At 32.9% G+C, this 19,864-nt stretch overlaps 1 protein-coding gene across 19 annotated transcripts in view; it reads left to right on the top strand.

Moving 5' to 3' along the window:
• The window catches only part of LOC145239793 (DENN domain-containing protein 5B-like), a 410,159-nt gene that overhangs the window by 182,232 nt on the left and 208,063 nt on the right, over nucleotides 1-19,864 (top strand). For all 19 annotated transcript variants that reach the window (XM_080103314.1, XM_080103312.1, XM_080103310.1 and 16 more), the window contains exon 3: nucleotides 16,592-17,126. In XM_080103314.1, the coding sequence (XP_079959440.1) occupies nucleotides 16,592-17,126 (535 nt within the window). The remainder of the gene's footprint in view (nucleotides 1-16,591; nucleotides 17,127-19,864) is intronic.

The raw sequence follows: 19,864 nt of genomic DNA, 5'->3' as shown, positions 1-19,864 counted from the left end.
TTCTCTATCTGAGAATGCAATTAATAAATAAAACAGTATTTTTAACTAGAGTTAGTTAACAGAATAAAAAAAGAGGGTTAAAAAACGAATAGGCAACAAATAAATGTTACTAAAGGTAATATAAGTTACTATTCTACCTACCAGGATAAGTTTATCTGTGTTTTAATATATTTTTAAGCATTTTTTTTTTTTGGTGGTTGTTCTAAACACTGCCCACTCATTTCATGTACAGCAAAAAAACAATTTTTTTTTTTAAGCATTTTTTTTTTGTTTTAAAGCATCATAAACATTGCACAAGGATCCAGGATAATAGCTCGAAAAGAACATTACATTTTTGCATGGTTTGGTGGCCTTTATTGGATACGTTTTTATTGGTATTTTGTTTAATTTTAGATTTTTGGGCGATTATCAAGGCTCCTTGTTAAATGCTTATCGCAGATGTGTTGTTTTTGTTTTTCATTCTAACTGGACACTGTTTTGAACCAAAAATTGTTTTAAAATATGTAAAAACACACAACAAAAAAAAAAACTTATGCAAGTAGGTAGAAGAGTCACTTATCTTGCTTTTGGTAACATTTATCTGTTGCATATTTGCTTTTTGACGCCTTTTGTTTTGTGAAAAATACCTTAAAATCCTATACCAAGATCCAAAAATGTTTTTCCAACTAAAATTTTATGAGGAATACAATGGTGATATTAGTTTTCTATCATTAGAATTTTTTCTTTTAATAACATTATGCATTCTGCGTTCATACCAGGCATCCATTAACAGTAAATGCAATGTTTTACTTTTGTTCTGAGTTTATCAAACACAACATTAAAATACAGAATGATTGATAAGGTTTACTACCTTTTTCTTTGTACAAGAAAACGAAAAATAAGAACTAGGAAAAAGAATAAATAGTTCCTTTTTTTTTAACTATAAAACTACTGTTATGAGAAATACTTATATTATTACTACTTGTTGTAGATTGTATTTTTATGCCTTTTTGTCAGACGAGTTCAATCCTTGTAAAGAAACATTCTCTCTCATAAATTTATTTTATTTGTTACTTTAAAATTATTAGAAATAAATAAATAGAAATAAAAAATGTTGCTGAGAGCAGGACACGTACATTAATGGGTGTTTTTTTTTACCCTAAACAAGGGCTACTATTTGGGATTGTGTCTAACAGGGGACTATGAGGAGTTGAGCAGCAAGATATCTTTTTACATTACATTTAAACTTCTGCGGTTTAGTACAGTCAGGAAAGCAGGAAACAGGGAGAAAATTCCAAAGTTCAGCAGTTTGAGGCAGGAACTATTAAAGTAGAAGACTTTCTGGCATTTATGGACCTCAACAGTGATTTTGCTGCTTGTCAGATTAGTTGGGGTTATGTACATCGATGAGGACGAGTTCATCAGAACACTTTCTATTCAAGTATTTGTAAAACAGACAGGGATTCGACAGTTCAGGCCTTATTAAATCTGAAACTCTTTTTTGAACCCTATTTAAGAGTGCAAGACTAGTGGTAGACGCACCAGTCCAAATGTAGCAATAATACTCTATGCATGGGCAAATTATGGCTTTGTAAAGATATAGGATACTCTCTGTTGTGATTAGTTTTCAAGCATGGTAAAAGGAGCCCACTTTCTTTGCTTTTTGGCAATGTCCTCAATATATTTGAATTTCGGCGATGTCTGCTAATCTTAAATGTGTGGTATCAATTCTTTAATTAATGGGAATTTTTTTTAAGTCATGTCCATTTTGCTTTCCCTCCCTCTTTCTACCTTGTCAGCAAGTGATTACAAATACTTGATTATTCTACTTAAATGTCTGTGACTCATTAAGCAGTGCGATTAAAAAAAGAGTTACCGTTCTGGAAAGGACGCCATGTCATTGCAAATACAAGTAGGCAAAGGGTGACAACGACCATGAATGCAAATGCCATTCTCTTTGATATCCCAAGTTCTCTGTACTGCATGAGTAATTTCAGCTTGACTCCATTGTTGTTTACTTTTGTTGTGTGTAGAAGGCCAAGTAGGGCTGTGAATTGTAACAAACTAACTACAGAGAGAGAGAAAGTTCCCCGACCCACACCGCCCACTGGATGAATAGTATTGATAGTAGATATCCCTAACCAAAATTTGATTTTCATTATATCTAGAAACTTATATTTATGTTCAACAAACAACAAGGCACGACCACTGGCTGCTGCTGATTCTATATATTGGCCTCAAAATAAACTCCATGTGCACTGCATAACCAAAGTTAAGCGGCATTGAGCCTAGTTAGAACTAAATGGGTGACAATTTGGAAATACCAGATGCTGTATGTGCTCTCTGCTTATTTTGGCATTGTTTCTAGTCGTCGTGGACTTTTACTTGCCATTGGAATTAGGTAGTGCCAAATCAGCTGAGGTTTCGAATTGTGCAACCCTTGCTTCATGATTACATGCTCAGGCACTCTTACAAGGAGAATCCATTGTCTCCTGAGATAAAATTGAGGCCATTAATATTTTTTATGATAGTCTGTTTTAAACCTGTAAGAAAAAAGAAAATTGTTCTTTTACTTACAAAAATGTTCGATCTAAATCTTAAATATAAACAAGTAACTGTTTCGTTAAAATTTGAACATTTTTAACACAATAACAAATCTGCTTAACAAAAGTAGAACCGTAATTAAAAAAAAATGTTTGTAGAAAGGAAGCAAAAAATTTTTTCAAACATAACAAGGAATTGTGGGGGGGGGGACTTGGTAAAAAACCCTGTTTCCTTGAGTTTGATGAAAAAAGTTTGTTCACTATTTTGTACACTAGTTTATTTTGTTTAAATAGTAAATGATAATATGAATAAATTAAAAAAAAAAAAAATCCGTAGTCGATGTCTACTAGTTAAAAAGAAAAAAAGATTTATAATAGTTTATTTGTGTTAGTGTTAAAAAACTAAAACATTTCCATTATAACAAACACAAAGGAAGAAAGGAAAATTATTGGCAGTGGTTGTAGCTAGACGAATTTTTGTTATGGCTTCTTTCTATAAAACATTCATAGGTGCTCACCTGAGCTTCAGTCTATCATGAAAATAACTATAGTATAGAGAAAAACTAGAAATCTTTCTATGAAAAGAAGAGGATATTCTCCACTAGATTTCAAAGTCAGTTTTCAGTCAAAGCAGGAAAAAGTGGTCTGAGCAGTACCTCCCAGATGTGGCTACAGTAGACCGTATTTGACTCTTAGAGATTATGTCAAGAGTGAGATACTTTTTGGAGCAGTAGAATGATAAAAATATTTTCCAGTGACCTTAACAAATTTGATGCAAGTCTTCCATTTTCAGGTCTGAAGTAAAGGTCAGTCCTAGAATCTTATTAAAGCAGGAGAGTTATTCATTTCAGTTGATACAAAGTGGGGATCTGAACGTTGGTGATGAAAGGAGAGAAGTTTGATTTTGATGAATCCAAAGTAACCAGCCACCTTTGTTCCCATTGCTTTATGTTAAGAGTCTTGATCATTAATTCACATCAAAGTTTTGCCATAGATGATTGTCATTTGCATAAATTTTAGTGAATGATCTTTGATTGTGATTCGGGAGATCATTACTGAAGATCAAGGTTGGTCCAAGAATGGATCTTTGTGGCATGCCAACGTTTATACTGTGTGCTTCAGTCTTCTCCCCATCAACAACTACTTTTATAAACCTATCAAAGAGAAAAGATTGGATGGTTGAGAAGACATGCCTAGGTATTCCATAGCTAGCAAGTTTGTGAAATAAACCTTTGTGCCAAACCCTATCAAAGGCTTTTGATATGTCAAAAGTTATTGTTTTAGAAATGAATACCTTCACCCTCCCTCCCATCAACAGATTCACTGATCCTGTGCGATATTAATCAGCACATCAGCTGTCGATCTTGTAGAACGAAATTCATATTGTTTGTAACTGAGTAGATTTTTTTTTCTGAGGTGATTAATAACTTACTCATGATACACAGGAGACTGATTGGTCTGTACTGACACACAGAAGATCAGTAATTTTAAATATTTAGATTGACAACGTTTTCCAATGTGATGAGAATCATTTTTCCTTTAAGCAACGTTATAATAACATGTGCAACATTTTAAGTCTGATATCAGCTGAAACCAAAACTTTAGTGAGAATGTACTGAGTAATCCACTCCTCTCATCAAAATGCTACCCATAATCCTTTCTCAAATTTAACCATATTTGGGACAAGTAAACTTCAGTTTATGCTTGACTTGTCCACCAAGTTTCACTCCTGCATATCCTACAGACTTTGTTTTATCACTGTTGAATGATATGCCCACTTGGATATGGCATGCAAAATAGTCGTTAACTCTGACACCCTTCTCTCACTAGTTTGCATTGGTTTTGGTTGTGGTGTTGTTGGACTTCAGTTCAAGAATAGTCTGAGAATTGTTTTGATGGACATAATCTTTGAGTTAACTCTAAAGGTTAAGATCCAGTGAGTATGAAGCTTAAAAAAACCTGTTTCATAATTCGCTTTTAATCATGTTACACATATCTTTTTGTAAACAAATAAATGAATGCATGAATAAAATGGACATATTATGTGGATTCTTCTGACTACAGTTCTCATCTTAAGTACTTTCTCACGTTTCGGTCAATGTAACCTCCGATCTTTTTTAGATGCATCTTGTCGAACTCGAGAATCTTTCTGTCTAACTTTGGAATTTGCATGGAATTTTAGTGTCGCCTGCAAACTTAAATCCTGACTATTGCAAATTATTTAAGACTTCTACCCAGTCATGGCTGACAGAATGAGAGCATACTATCCCTGTGGATTAAGTAAAGGTTCCGTTTTAAATTCTGTGAATATTCCTGAGTTTGACAAAGATTTCTGAGTTGAACAAGATACATTTAAAGAAGGTCAGAGGTTACATCGACTGAAATATTGTGAAAAGTAGCACTCGAGATGAGAATAGTAGTCTTATGAATCCAAATACTCTTCATTTCAAAAGTTCAGAAGTAAAATAAAATGGCTTTAGTTAATAAGTTGTTTTAAAATAATGCTAAGGGCCTGAATGTGAACTAGCTTAAGAATATTAAAAGAAAAATAATTAGACTAAAATATAACTCTTAAATATTGGCAAAAGGATAATTAAATTATAATTTTTTTCCTAACAATTACTTAATTGTATGGTATTGGTGATTTCATTTTTATTTATTAATGTATGATTCACTGCGTATCTCCATTGAAGCATCTGTAAAAAGTTCAATATCGAACGCAGTGGCAAATCCTGGGAGCATATATCAGAGAGAGCAGTTGAAAATAAGTCAAACACTATCTACTATTTCTATGCAATTCCTGCAGCTTCAGAGCTATTAAACCTGATATAATGATATGGAAAAAGAAAGAGAAAGAAGCAACCTTAGTTAAAGTTAATGCCCCCAATGATGCTGGGTTAAATAGAATGGAAATAGGCACAAACTTTAATAAAGACTTTTCATATCTGCGTAAGTATACTTTGATAATTATGTTTCAGTTTGAAGAAATATGGTATAATAAAATTATGGGCGTTCGTTCGCGCCTGACCTCCATAGAATGAGAATATGTCACAAAGTTTAACAAGGTTTTTTAATATAGATCCACAGAAAATTGTGATAAGTGTTTCAGTGTGAACAGGTATAGTATAATAAATTATGGGGTTTATCTATTTTATTTTTGCTTTCATCATATTTTGCTTTGGTTTTGATATCCCCGAATTCGAAGCTATCTCTTTATAACCCTTCCTTTTCATAACCTATCATACTTTAATAAATCAGAGTCCATCTTCTGTAGGCTGTTTTTGAATCCAGTCAACGACGGGTACTTTTGCTAGTTGTTTTATATTTCCTAAACAAATATTTAGCTTGGGTTTCTGACTTTTTGAGATGATGATTGCCAATGTGTATTATTTGGATTACTGTTTTCATCTTCAGTGTAATTCACACAATGTTGCAGCCGGCATAAACTCCAACCTTCTTCCTATGTATCTTGACAATGGCACTTATTGGCGAAAGATAGAAAGAATGCTTTGTTCTTTTTTCCAACAAACCCTAGTCATTAAAATTCAAAATGTGTGATGTGTTTATTAAACGGAAAGAGTGTGGAGTCATTTTTATTTTCGTATTGATTCTGCTCCGTACCGATTTGATATAACAGAATATAAATGTAAAGACTCTGCATACTTTTTCATTTCATAAACACATTGCATATTTTGACTCTGGTTTCTTGAAAAAAAAAAACCCAAAACACTGAAGAAGGCTAGAGGTTTCATCAGTCGAAACGTTGTGAGAATACTATCCAAGGTAAGAACAGTGGTCCAAACAATTCAAATAATACATATTTAGTATTTGTGTTTGAATGTTTCTTTCTCTAGAGGGACTGAATAAATTTTCAACAAGTTGTGATCTATTTCTAAATTCTAAGTGACAACGCAAATTGAAGCATTTTCTTATCTTTATGGTCACATTGAAATCAAATATGCAATTCCTAAAATGTGAACGTTTTTATGAATAAACTAGCAATTGCCTGATATGACGAATTTTGGCCACATTGATCAAACTCCATTGCTTTCTGGATGTCCCAAGCACGAGTGCCAGTGAGGCTAATTTTGCTACGGTTCAGTTTTGCTTATACACGACAAAGCCAAAGAAACATGCAGAGAGTAAAAAATCTCGCAAAAATAGTGTGTAAGAGTCGCCCAAATAAAAGATACACACTATCCTCTTTCATAAATCGTACATATTATAATCTAGGTAGCATATAAAAGGTTCTAAGAAAGAGTTACCGCCTCGAGCCCCCCCCCCTCCAAAAGCCTTTGTCGGACATACAGAAAAAATGCACAAACACACTAACACACATTTTGCCTTTTATATATATAGATGCAAGTTTTAAAATTTAACATATGATATGGAAATTTTGATGGAATTTATTGACGCACTTTTGCAGTGACGTTTTTGGGGGGAGGGGGGATTATTGTTAAAAGCAATTCTATATAATTCCAACATTTTAAGGAGACAAAAATGAAAGTAAGTAGGCTTCTGCTGTGAAAGGCTCTCTTCAGTTGGTGGAATTGATTACCTGACGACCTTGCCGAACCTCCTTGCATGGAAGATACAACACTCCAAGTACAAACCCTTTACTTTACTATTGAGCTTAACAGCCATCTACTTCGTCCTCCAAGAAAAAAAAAACAATTACATGAGAATTGTAGATTTCACGATAATCATAGATATTGCATTATAATCAGTTCCTTTTGTAGTGTGTTTGCATTGTTAATAATTTAATGTTCGTTGAAGTGGAAGCATGTGAAGTGGGGTCGTTATCGAGTTAATTGGCCAGAAGTGGGCAATATCGGAATAAGTTTGCAGGAATTCATGAGGAACAATTGATGATTCATTTGGTGAAAGGACTTTTGACTTTAACAAATGCAACGGTTGAACACTTTATATTTGCATTAAAATGGGCCCTCATCTCCCCCATGGACCCTTTGGGTATTGAAGAGTAATGAATATGCAGGTTGTTTCTATGTTGGAACAATTTAGCCTCAGTTTTTTTTGTTTTTTTTTGGGAGGGGGGGGTATTCCATATATTATGTTTTCTCCTTCCCCCATCTCTCTCTGTTTAAGAGAAGGAATAAAATGGCCGAGAAAGAGATAGAGAAAAGATGTGTGATTGATTGAGAGGAAGATAAAGAAAAGGTAATGGATTGATTAAGAGAGGAAGAGTGATTGAGTTAAAGTATTCCATATTTTCTGCGCTCTCTCTCTCTCTCTCTCTCTCTCTCTTTAAATGTTAGAGCAAAAAGGGGGGGAGAGAGAGGGAGAAAGAGTACCCAACTTATATATATCTACTAGCTATACATACTCGACGTTGCTAGGTAAAAAAAGAGAATACCGGCAGAGGGTTTAGTCGCATACTATTTAAGATATACCAAATACCCCAAGTTGTTACAATTTTCCTGAAAGTTGACCATATTTTTGGAATTTTGGAAGCATAAAACTAGCCACCTTTATCTATGAAATTTAAACAGAAATAAAATCTCATCATTGGCTTAAAGGGAAATAACTCATAGGTTAAATGAAAACTCACTTCTGTTTTTAAACGCAGCGTATCTTGATTATGATAATAATAATAATTAGAAATAAATTAAATAAATCAACTTTTTTTTTAGATAACCTTGAATGCTGACTTCTTTTGAATAAATAGAAATATAGAAATCATGTTGAAATAAAATTATATGAAAGGTCCGCTTACAGTATTAAAATCTAATTGTGAAACAGTATATCTTTTGTATATATTAACCAAACTGTGGACAAACAAACAGGAATACTAATAATACAATAAATATGAGTTGGACTTTATGATAATTTTATGGCACTCTGAATGTGTGAAAAAATTGTTATGGTCAGATCCATTTAGATTCCTCATAAGGGTTGTCTCAGGCTACCGATGATAAACTAATCCCTCCTCTTGCAAAAAGAGATAAATTCATGGAAGAATGGCTTTCTAGAAACGAACCAGAACCAGAACCATACTTTACTGATATAAGTCTCTATTTAATATAAAATTATGTATTGTGTGCATATATATATATATATATATATATATATATATATATATATATATATATATATATATACTAGCTGTACCCTGCCACGCGTTGCTGTGGCTCAAATTGGCGCAATGGAAAAAGTTCCAAAATGAGAAAAAGCATGTTTCTTATAGGTTTAATTTTCCATTTTGCATGGGTACACAGTTTTTGTTGTTCCATTTTCTTAGCTGATATAGAGATTTTCCGGTTTGGTGACTCTTGAATACGTAACATAAATTGTCCATGTGAAAAAACAGTCAGTGTGTAACTGTAAGGCACACAATTGTAAAGATTGTTCCCTGTGCTTTGTTGATGGTTATTGCAAATGACAATAAAATTGGAAAGTTCAATTTCCTAAAGTGTAATGATGTATCCGCTGGAATCATAGGAATGCATGGAATGAAGATATATTCATCTGTGAAAGGTCCTATTAAGATTGTTGTTTCTATGATATCGTTTGTTAATTTTTTTTACTGCAAGCTATGTGCCATTGCAAAGCTTGGGTTGGTTTATATTTCACAACATGATAATTAGTACACCAAATTTCAGTTGCAATACATGCGGTGGCATCCGTGGCAAATATAGCTGTTGGATAATTAACCACTTTATCTGCTTTCACAACAATGTCGATGGATTTGTATTTGACTACCTCACTTGGAATTTTACATTGAATAATAGCGTTAAGTTCATGGGCATCTTTGTATTGACCTGCAAGAATAGCTCATTCACTCAGTCAAATGGAATTCTTATAATTTGAATATCTGCAAAAACCTTTTAAACTAACTATTCTTTTGATGAAATAAAATTACAGAAATTACAGAAGTTAAAAGTCAAAGAATTTTGCCCTTAACTCTGATCAGCTGGCACTTTTTCGTACCCAATTTCCCACAAGTGATGCAAAAGTTTTTGTGCGGATCGAACAGTCTGAAACTGGATATACATATTTTGAGTTAAGTTTAATGTCTTCACATGGAACAAAAAAGTAGAGTATTTGAGGCAAGCATTTATTTCATCTGGTGGTGTTGATTGAAGAATAACAGGTAAAATTTGTCTGAAATCTCCTGCAAGCAATATTACTGCATTCCCAAATGGTCTGACATTGCCACGCAAATCTCGCAAGGATCGACCAAGAGCCTCAAGTGATTTTTTGCATACCATTGTGCATTCATCCTAAACAATAAGTTTGCATTTCTGCAATATTTTCCCCCATATTGGATGTTTTGAAGATGTCGAACATGAGATTTTTGAAAAATTAAATATTTTAAAGTAGAATAAATAATTCTTCTACTTGGCAGCAAGGTCGCAGGTATTCCTCATGCAGCAAGGGCTAAGGCTATGTCATTTTGTTACCAAATGGCTGCCAAAATCAATTTAATTAGAAAGGTTTTACCAGTTACTTCTGGTGCTGTTCAAGGTAGCAGTAATTTCCAAATAACTTCTATTCTCACAGTCAGTAAATTAGGTGACTAAAATAGGATTTATCCATGTTTTGACAATGCCTTATTCACTTTAATTAATTTAGGAGACTAAAATTAGATGAGAGATTAGAAATGGACAGATAGAGAGGAAGATATATAGATAGAAAAGAGAAAGTGAGAGGAAAATAGAGAAAGAGAAGGAGATAGAGAGATAAAGGGATTAATAGATAAACAGAGAGAGGGGGAGAGTTAGAAACAGAGAGGGATGAGACAGAGGAAAGGAGAGAGATAGAGGGAGTTAGAGAGAGAAAGGGGCTCAAAGAGAGATGGAGAGGGTGATATAGAGAGAAAGATAGATTGAGAAAGGGAGAGATGGATAGAGAGAGATATTAAGAGAGAGGGGGAGAGAAACAGAAGGTGAACTACACTTCACCGTTTTTTTCCTCGTTCAGTAGAGAAGAAATCTTTCGAGACTGAGGCAATTTTAATGTTTTGTTATTATCCAGAGTACCCCTTTTTTTTGGGGGGGGGGATGGGCTAGATTTTCCTCACATTAGAAACCGACCGGGTTATCTGTACTTTCACTTAACAAATTAATAAAAGAAAAACATATTGTAAAATTTGAATTTAACATGAAAATACTATTTTAAAAAATAGCACGATAACATAAGTGCATAAGTGCCACTTTAGGTACTCCTTGGGCGTTGAGTTCCATGGCGACCAGCATAATTATTTAATGGTCGCTCCCTTAGCCCCCCCTAGTCAAGGCTAATGCATGCGCACGTAACATTTTTTTTATTTACTGACGTTGGCTTAGTAACTAAACGATTTATTGATAATTTCGTAACCCTTAAACGCATGCCGGAAGATTTAAATTGGTTCATTATTGTTGTAATGAAAAAAAAAAAAGTTTCATTCAACACAAAACCAAAAACACATATTAATGATAAATGATTTATTATTGTATTCATTGAAATTTACTAATTTTTAAATAAAAAAGTAAAAAAAAAGAAAAGTTAATAAAAAAATAGATGCTTATGTGCGCATAAAAAACTTCCTTTTTTTTTTTTTTTTTTTTTTTAGATTAGGTCCACCTTGGAATCCCCCCCCCCACCCAACCTTCTCATCTTAAGAACAGCTTCCGGAATAAACACCACTTTTGCAGGGGGTGCTATTTGCAAAATTTAACTGATACTTGTTGTCAACATACCCACCCGAAAATACTATTAAAAAAAAAAAAGGAGGGGTTCAGTGCCCGTGCCAGAGAAGTAGATTTATTTATCAATAAAAGTTGCGAAGAAGTAAATTTATTTATCAATAAAAGTCGTCATTTAAAAAAGAAAATTGTGGAGGTGGACCTAAATGTAAATATTTACCCAAAAAATTATCCCAAAGTTTATTACAAAAACGTTTTGTTTTCGCACTATTCAACAATTTGTTCATCCGCGCATGTAAATTAAAAATATTTGTAAAATTGAGAAGATATCAGTAAATGATTTAGTTTTTTTTTAAATTTATTTATTTATTTTTTTACATTAGGTCCACCTCCACAAATGTTAAGAACGGCTTTCAGAATAAACACCCTCAACCTCTCCATGTTAACAACGGATTTCGGAATAAACACCATGGGGGGGGGGATATTTAAAAAAAAAGTCAATAAAAGTCGTCATTTGAAAAGAAATTTAAAAACAAATGTTTGTAAAAGTGAGAAATTATTAATAAATGTTTAGTAACATTTTTCGTGCTAATGCAGAGAGTGATCTGCGCTATTTTTTAAATCATATTTCCACGTTTAATTAAAGTTTTATGATATGTTTTTTTTTTTTTATTCAATTGCAAGGTTAAAGTACAGAATAGGTACAAAACACCCTCCCTTCCCTATGTTAAAAATGGCTTTTTAAATAATAACGTTATTACTTCAGCATGGATCACTCCCTGCATGAGTACCCATTTTTCTTTTAATACTCATAAAAAGTAAAACTTTTTTCAAAATAAATAAATAAATAAATGTTTGTAAATGTGACAAATAATCGTTTAGTTACGGCAACGTCAGTAAATAAAATGTTACGTGCGGGGTGGGGTGGGGGACTAAGGGAGCTACTATTATTTTTTCTGCTGGTTGCCATGGAACTCAACGCCCAAGGAGTACCAAAATGTAATTTTTTTTTTGTCAAATAAATAAATTTCAAGCAATTTTTGCAATAAATAATAGATAGCAACTTCGTTAATTTTACGACTCGCCCCAGCATATTATAAACAAACTTTTTTATGTAAACAATGCCGTGAAAAGAAACTAAACAATTAAAACGTAATGTTTCATGAGTGAAAAGCCTTAATATAAATAAAGGAATTTAAAATTAAAAAATTGCTAAGTACATAAATGAATTTAAATTTTTAAAATATGGGATTATTATTTTTTTTTTTGTGCTAATGCAGAGAGTGATCCGCGCTATTTTTTTAAAATCGTATATCCACATTTAATTAAAGTTTTATGATATGTTTTTATTCAATTGTAAGGTTAAAGTACAGAATAGGTACAAAACACCCTCCCTTCCCTATGTTAAGAATGGCTTTTTAAATAATAACGTTATTATTTCAGCACGGATCACTCTGCATGAGTAAGTTTTTGTTTTTTTTACTTGTAATTCGAGAGTAGTTGAAATGGAAGTTACGAGAAATAAAACCGGGCAAGTCTCGCAAAAACGACTTTGAAAAATATTTATATTTTATTTAATATTTTAATAATTCGCAAAGTAAATTTATTTTAATGACATAAAAACATCCCTCGACTCTAAAGATGGGTTGTCTGAAAATTTCAAATAAATTGGTAATGTAGAAATATGGTTTTATTAACTTTTAACGAACCAAATTTACATTTTTATATATATAGATATATACACGAAGATCATTTCATTTGCTGTAGACTTATTAGAGTGAAATAAACATTTTAACATTTGTTGAAATTCCTTTCATCTATCTCTTTTCTTTGTAAAGATATCCAAATCTGACTCCAGCTAGGCACCGAGATGACTTTCAAGCTGAATACAACAGAAACATTTCTGCAATATCATTTTGTATTTGCCTTTTTTAAATATTCTATGCTAAACTGTAAACAAGGAGTTATTGTCTATTCTCATAAAAACAAGAATATAAGTCAACCCCGAGACTGCAAACCCTTGCTTGACAACATAAGAATGGGCTGAAGTCTTATCTTGCCTTCATTCTTCATATTGTATGAAGTATTCCTGAAGCTATGCCATGCTGTCGTGGATAACTCGAAAACTATCTGATAAGGCTGAAATTTTGCATAGTGCTTATTGTTTTCAAAAACCATTTTATTCATGCATAAAATTTAAAAAGGAAAAACGAAAATTGAAATTCCATCCAAACTTCGACCATGGAAAAAATTTTCAATTCATTGTCATATAAAATGCAGGACTTCATTGGATACAATATGGACTAAGTAGCAAATCTTCATGATAAGGCACCTGTTCATCATAGAAATCATACAAGAATACAATCAAATAGTTCAGGAGGGCAAAACAATTGTAATGGCCTGGATGTTAAGCCGTGTTGACACCCCAGGAAAAAAAGGGCCAATAAACTGGCTAGAGAAGCCACAAAACACCAAAGCATAAAAAAATTTAAATTTCACAAACAGACCTAAAAAGAAAAATTAACAAACATATAGAAAATAGGTGGCAAGAAGAGTGGAATAGATGCACAAAAAACAAACTGTATGAACACGAGCCTAGAATCAAAAATAAAAAAAACAAACTGTATGAACACGAGCCTAGAATCAAAAATAAAAAAAACAAACTGTATGAACACGAGCCTAGAATCAAAAATAAAAAAAAACAAACTGTATGAACACGAGCCTAGAATCAAAAATAAAAAAAACAAACTGTATGAACACGAGCCTAGAATAAAAAAAAAAAAAAAAATGCCTTGAAAGGAAGAAGGGAGGAGATAGCACTGAATAAGAATTGGACACACAAAACTAACCTATTCCTACCTAATGCAAGCAGAGGAAACTCCATACTACACACTCTGCAACCAACAAATAACCATAAAACATCTACTGACGTAGTGTAGAAGATATAAACGCATCCAGAAGAGATATTTCGGAACAGAAAGTATTAGAAAGTATTCCAGGAAGTGGAGCCTCAGCAGATTTTAAAATATCTTAAAGAAACAAATTTATTTACAATCTTGTAAAATAATTTAGGGACATTCTATTCTAGAAAAACAAACTTTTTACATTTGAAAACAAACTTATCAGAAAATTTAAAACATCTTGCTTCTGAAGATAAACTTTTTAAGAAATTTAAAACTTCCTATGTCAATAAACCTTTTCTTGGTATTAAATGACCCCTAGAGGTTGAAATGCTGTTAAGCAAACACTCACTCACTTACGACGAGCAGAACTAAAGTCGTCGTCGTTGTCATCATCATCATCTTAGTAATAGTAGTATTAGAGTAGTATCATCGTTTGTTTTTATAGCAACAAAATAAAATGCATTTACAATCATTTAATTTTATGCTATTTTAATAATACATTTTAAAGATTGATTTCTAAAGAAGATATACTGATAAAAAACGTTTGATGCAAAAAAAAATAAATAAATAAAAAATAACTTTTCACTTCGTTTTATGATAATGCCTTTTTGGGTATATTGAAGCAATTAGCCCTAAATTTTATGGACTAGTTTCATGTCTTTTCACAGGGAAAATTGTTCATTATGTTAATTTGTGAAAATAATAACTTGTTTTCTGATTTTTTTTTTTTTTTTTACATATTAGACCATTGTGTACATCATCCTTGTTTACTCTTTTGATATGCATGACTTTATTTGTTTCTCAGAAAACAAAATATATCCTCCCTTAACTCCCTACCTGACACTGCCATATAAAAGACAATTTCTTTAGCAATATTCTATATTGGATACAACATTATGTTACATTTATGATATTTTTAATAAACATTGATACTATTATTTCCTTCTTACAAAACCAAACATAACCCCTTAACTCCACCACTCATCCTAAGTCCAGGTGACTAGGAGAAACTAGTTATCTGAAAACAAATTAACATCCATATAATAAAATAAATCAGTACCCCCATTAAGACATAATAAGATAATAACCAAAACTTTCATATGCTAATCTGTTTTGCCATCCAATTAGTCTAAGCTCTCATGTATATTTCCAGAAAATATGCATTGATTTTGTCTCCTTTCAATATTTAATAGATATTTCTCTAGATTACCGGACTGTCTCAAATGCACTTATTTACTCGCTACTATTTATCTACTCTAACCACTACCAGTTACACCAGTTCCTTTCTTAATTGAATGGAATTTTGGTTAAATCATCTAAATTAATATAATATGCCCTTAATATTGTCTACATAATACAATAGCTTTTAAATCTAAATAACGATCATTCAGCCATTTTGATTACTTTTTGCTTAGACTTTCTGTAAATGTTATGAGTTATGCTTTAATGAACAAATGGCCGCATCTATTCACATATGTTGGAATATATGGAAAGGCCATTTTTGATTTAAATGTATATTCATATTAATCATGTAAACAACACATAAGTATATTTTTTATGTTTGCAAAATAATGCATTTTTTTTTCAATGCTGAAATTAAAAAAACAAAAACACAACAAAAAACATTGTTTCTTGCTGTTCTTTTTGTTAAATTTCTATCAGTGAGAGTGGTTGTAGAGATTCATCCTCCTCTGGCACACCAAGAATCTCGTGGATACTACATATCAAATTTAGTGCAATTGTGGCATGTATTTTTGCAGACTATAAGTGATTAAGTGGCTCAATTATATCTTTTCACTCTTATTCTTATTATATTTATATTTTATATATACGCCATAATCGTGTTAACACACTGGTTCTCATCAGATCACCAAAGTTAACTAACATTGAGCCTGGTTAGTACCTTATCTCGGTATTTGTTTCCAGCCGTCCTGTACAGACGCTTCATTTGTCCCGATATTTAATAATGTCGACTCAAGGGAGGTGTGGTTCGAGATTGCGCACCCCCTGCCACAAAAATTTCATGCGCAGGCACCCCTTCGTGAGTATCCATAGTCTGTCAAAGACTGAAGGAGCCCTTCTCTTATTCACCCCCAAACAAGGCATATTTCCACTTGGATATAGGAGGTTACTATTTGGTCCCAAATCTTCAATGACAGCATGTATGGAGCTGAGTAGAGAGATGTCTATTCATATTACATTTAAATCTCTGCATGTCAGTACAGTCAGGGAAGCAGAAGACCAGGAGCACCAGTCTGAAGGAAGAAAACATTAGATGAGAAAGCTTTCTGGTATCTAGGACCTAGGTGGGATTTTGCTGCTGGGTTATTCAGGGTTATTTACATTGAGAGAGCACAAATGTTATGGATTAATTTCAAAAATTATGTACAGAAACAAAAAAAAGTTTATTCTTGTTTGATTGCAGTAACCCCCATTTCCTTCTCAAAAGTAAAATTCTTGGCTATATTTACTTCAGTTTTTAAAACTAATTGAAACTAATTCTTTTTCTTTTTTTTTTCAGCTCTGTCTTCCCAGGGGTCTTTCATTCCGTACACAGAGCCAACAAAAGAATGCACACTTCCATTCCTTCATTATTACCAAAGAGGACGGTTCGCGCACATATGGCGCTGCCTACGTATTTTACGAGGAAGTCCAAAATGAACTGATTTGCGCGGCTATGCAAACTCTGCAAGCTATGCATCATGCTGAACTGAGCAATGCACAGTCACGCACTTTATATCCAGAACTGGAATCTTCACTTGAACAGAGCCCCATGACACATCGCAAGGCGAGGCCACGTCCACACACTATCTACGACATTAACAGCGACAAACTCTATGTAACAAAGTGCATAGCACTGATCTCGCAGTTACCGTTTGTCTCTTCTGCCCATCAATATCTGAAGCAACTCCACGAAACTGTTATTGCAGATTCACAAAAACAACTACCGTTAGAATGCTTTGTCTATAATATTCTCTACGAAGTTCCATTGCCACCACCTGGTCGGAGTATGAAATTTTATGGTGTGACGCAGCCGATTTTCTGTCAAAGACCAGGTAAGTAACCTATTTGCAATATATATATATATATATATATATATACACAATTTGTTTCAATTCTTTGTTTCATGTAAATTTTGAAAGTACAGGATTATTTCCCAGAAAATGCCACCTATGGAATCATTAGAATTCACAATCATTTCTGAAATCCAACCATATTTCGTTTGAATAAACTTAATTCTATGCCCGAGTCATCTACCAAGTTTCAGTCATTAATGTTAACCCTCCTCCCAGATTTTTAGTTTTTGGGTTATCTTGAAAATAATGTCTATCAAATAAATTTTGAGACTATACATGAATTGTAGACATCAAAGTCAAAATCAGGCCAATGCTAAAAATGAAAATAAAAATAAAAAAAGTCAAAATGATTGACAATTCTGTATATCATATCCTAGCATGCTTACAGATATTTACCTCCCTCCCACAAGGTCAGAATGTTAGTTTTGATGGGCCAACACATTCTAACCTTGCAAAAAAATGCTTAAGCAGGTCTGTTGGCATTCCCTGGTCAGGGCACCAATAAACTAACTTCTCTCCAAAAAAAGAAGGAAAGGCCTAGGAGGTTGAATCTCATAACACTATCCACTATCCATAACTATACCTCGGCCCAAAAGAAGAAAGGCCACTATCTGTCATAATGACTCATCTCTGTTAGACTGTTTGTCAAGAACGACTCCTTGACATGGTAAGAATGGTAACTGAATTGCAGAATAAGACTGCAAGAAAACTATAGATTAGCTTACAGTGCATAGGTGCACATGTAGAGCATATCAATGAATGATCATAAAACAAAGACTGTTGCGCATTTATGGCTGAAACTTTGTGGACCATTTTAAAAGATGACATCGTTTGATCACTAATGATCTAATAGAAAAAAAGTAACTTGAAAAATATCATCTGTCACTGTTGTATCAAATGCAAAACTTAAAGTGCAATAGACTTTCTTGGTCTTTAGTCTAGGATCAAAGTGTTGTATTTATTCTGACCAAACATGGCACAATATATGGTGGGGTCTGTAGTTGCATTAGACATCTCTAGCATAAAACTATTTGTAAGCATGGCAGCTGTGGGGAAAATAGAGAAGGCTTACTGCAAAAACGTGCTCATGTCTGTTTGTCCTGTGGAAGGAAAAACAAAAAGATCCAAGATGGCGACAGTGGTCTTTTAATGCCCATGGTCTTGCACAGTTCTCGAAAAATCACATCTAACACAAGATTTTGAGGTACACCCAGTTAAAAGCAGGAAGTGAGCAAAAGTGTTCAAACTTGTGTAGAGTGAACATCGTCAGACTTTTTGGAACTTGTTTACATTGGACTTGAACAATATTGTAGTCGGTGAAGAAGCAAGCCAGCAGAACAGTGTTCCATAAGAGGGCAGTTCTAAGAAAGAAGCGTTCAGACCTGTGTAGAGCGAACATTGTTGTGTAACTCATCAGACTTTTCTGATTCAGCAGCAATATACAACAGCTGAAGGATATGACTGTGAAAACTTGTACGTGTTCTGGTAGTTGTACAGATAATTTTTCCGTTCAATTAAAGCTTTTTTTAATGACACTCGATGAGTACTAATTGAAAGATTTTTAGGCACAATTTATTAAAAATCAATATGATTTTGTTCTCATCATCACTTATCAATATTAGAATAGAAATCTGTTCTATCCGATGTTTGCTTCTGTTTAATTTTTACAGTTCTTGGATTTTAAGTAGCAAATGTTTTTTCTGGCTTTTTTTTTTTTTTTTTTTTTTGTGCTTATACGGTATTGGTTGCAAATAAAAAGCGCATTCCAAGTAAAAATTATTCTATATACTTGTGTATCAGACAAAAATAAGTATCCTCACCAAAAATTAAAAAAAAACAAAAAAAAACTAATCGAGCAGAAGTTTAATTAAATCAAAATTCAATTTTTAGATTTTGGCAATCTGCCATTTATTATTATCTGATTAAATGACAGACTGATTTAACTCCCACTGGTTCACATAGTTTCTACTCTGATCAATGTCAGATTAGGATAAAATTGAATTTTACTTTTAATTAAATTTCTACTCAATCATTTTTCCTCATTTTTGGTGAGGATATTTATTTTTGCTTGACATATAAGTATTTGGTTGGTTGTTTTTGTTTTACGGCATATCAACCCTTTTCAGGTTATTTAATGCCGAATCCAAAGATTTTGGAGAAAAATTTTTTAATAGAATATATTTATTGTTTTCAAGTCTGTTTCTAGTTAACCCATCGTTGGGACCCGAACAGGTACTACCATTCCGGGTCAGAGTGGACCTGAGAGCAATGGCAATTAAAGGGTGGCTCTACACTCCCCAAAGCTTGCAAGCTGGGGCCTCACCACTGGATATAGTTTAAGGTCATATTCAGGACCATTAAAGGAAGTATTTCAAGCAATTTTTATTTTCATCTGAGCCCATACTATATATATATATATATATATATATATATATATATATATATATATATATATATATATATATAATTTTTTTTCAGTTGCATTTAGATTATCTATATTTTGTTTTACTTTCAAACAAAATAAAAAAAAAGAAGTATCACACCCTCCCCCCCCCTCTTGAATTTTCGCAAAAAAAAGCAAAACAGTAAAGTGATGCAATAGACTAATTCTTGCACTTCTGAGCTCCATTGCAACTCTGTTCACATAATTGAAAAGGTGTCAGTGCCATGGACTGTTTTTTTTTTTTTTTTTTTTTTTTTTTTAACTTGGACCCAAA

Source organism: Euprymna scolopes, chromosome 19 (genome assembly GCF_053919585.1).
Source record: "Euprymna scolopes isolate OS-2025 chromosome 19, ASM5391958v1, whole genome shotgun sequence".
Lineage (NCBI taxonomy): Eukaryota > Metazoa > Mollusca > Cephalopoda > Sepiida > Sepiolidae > Euprymna > Euprymna scolopes.
Note: the sequence above shows the minus strand (reverse complement) of the source record. Positions and strands in the feature narration are given on the sequence as shown.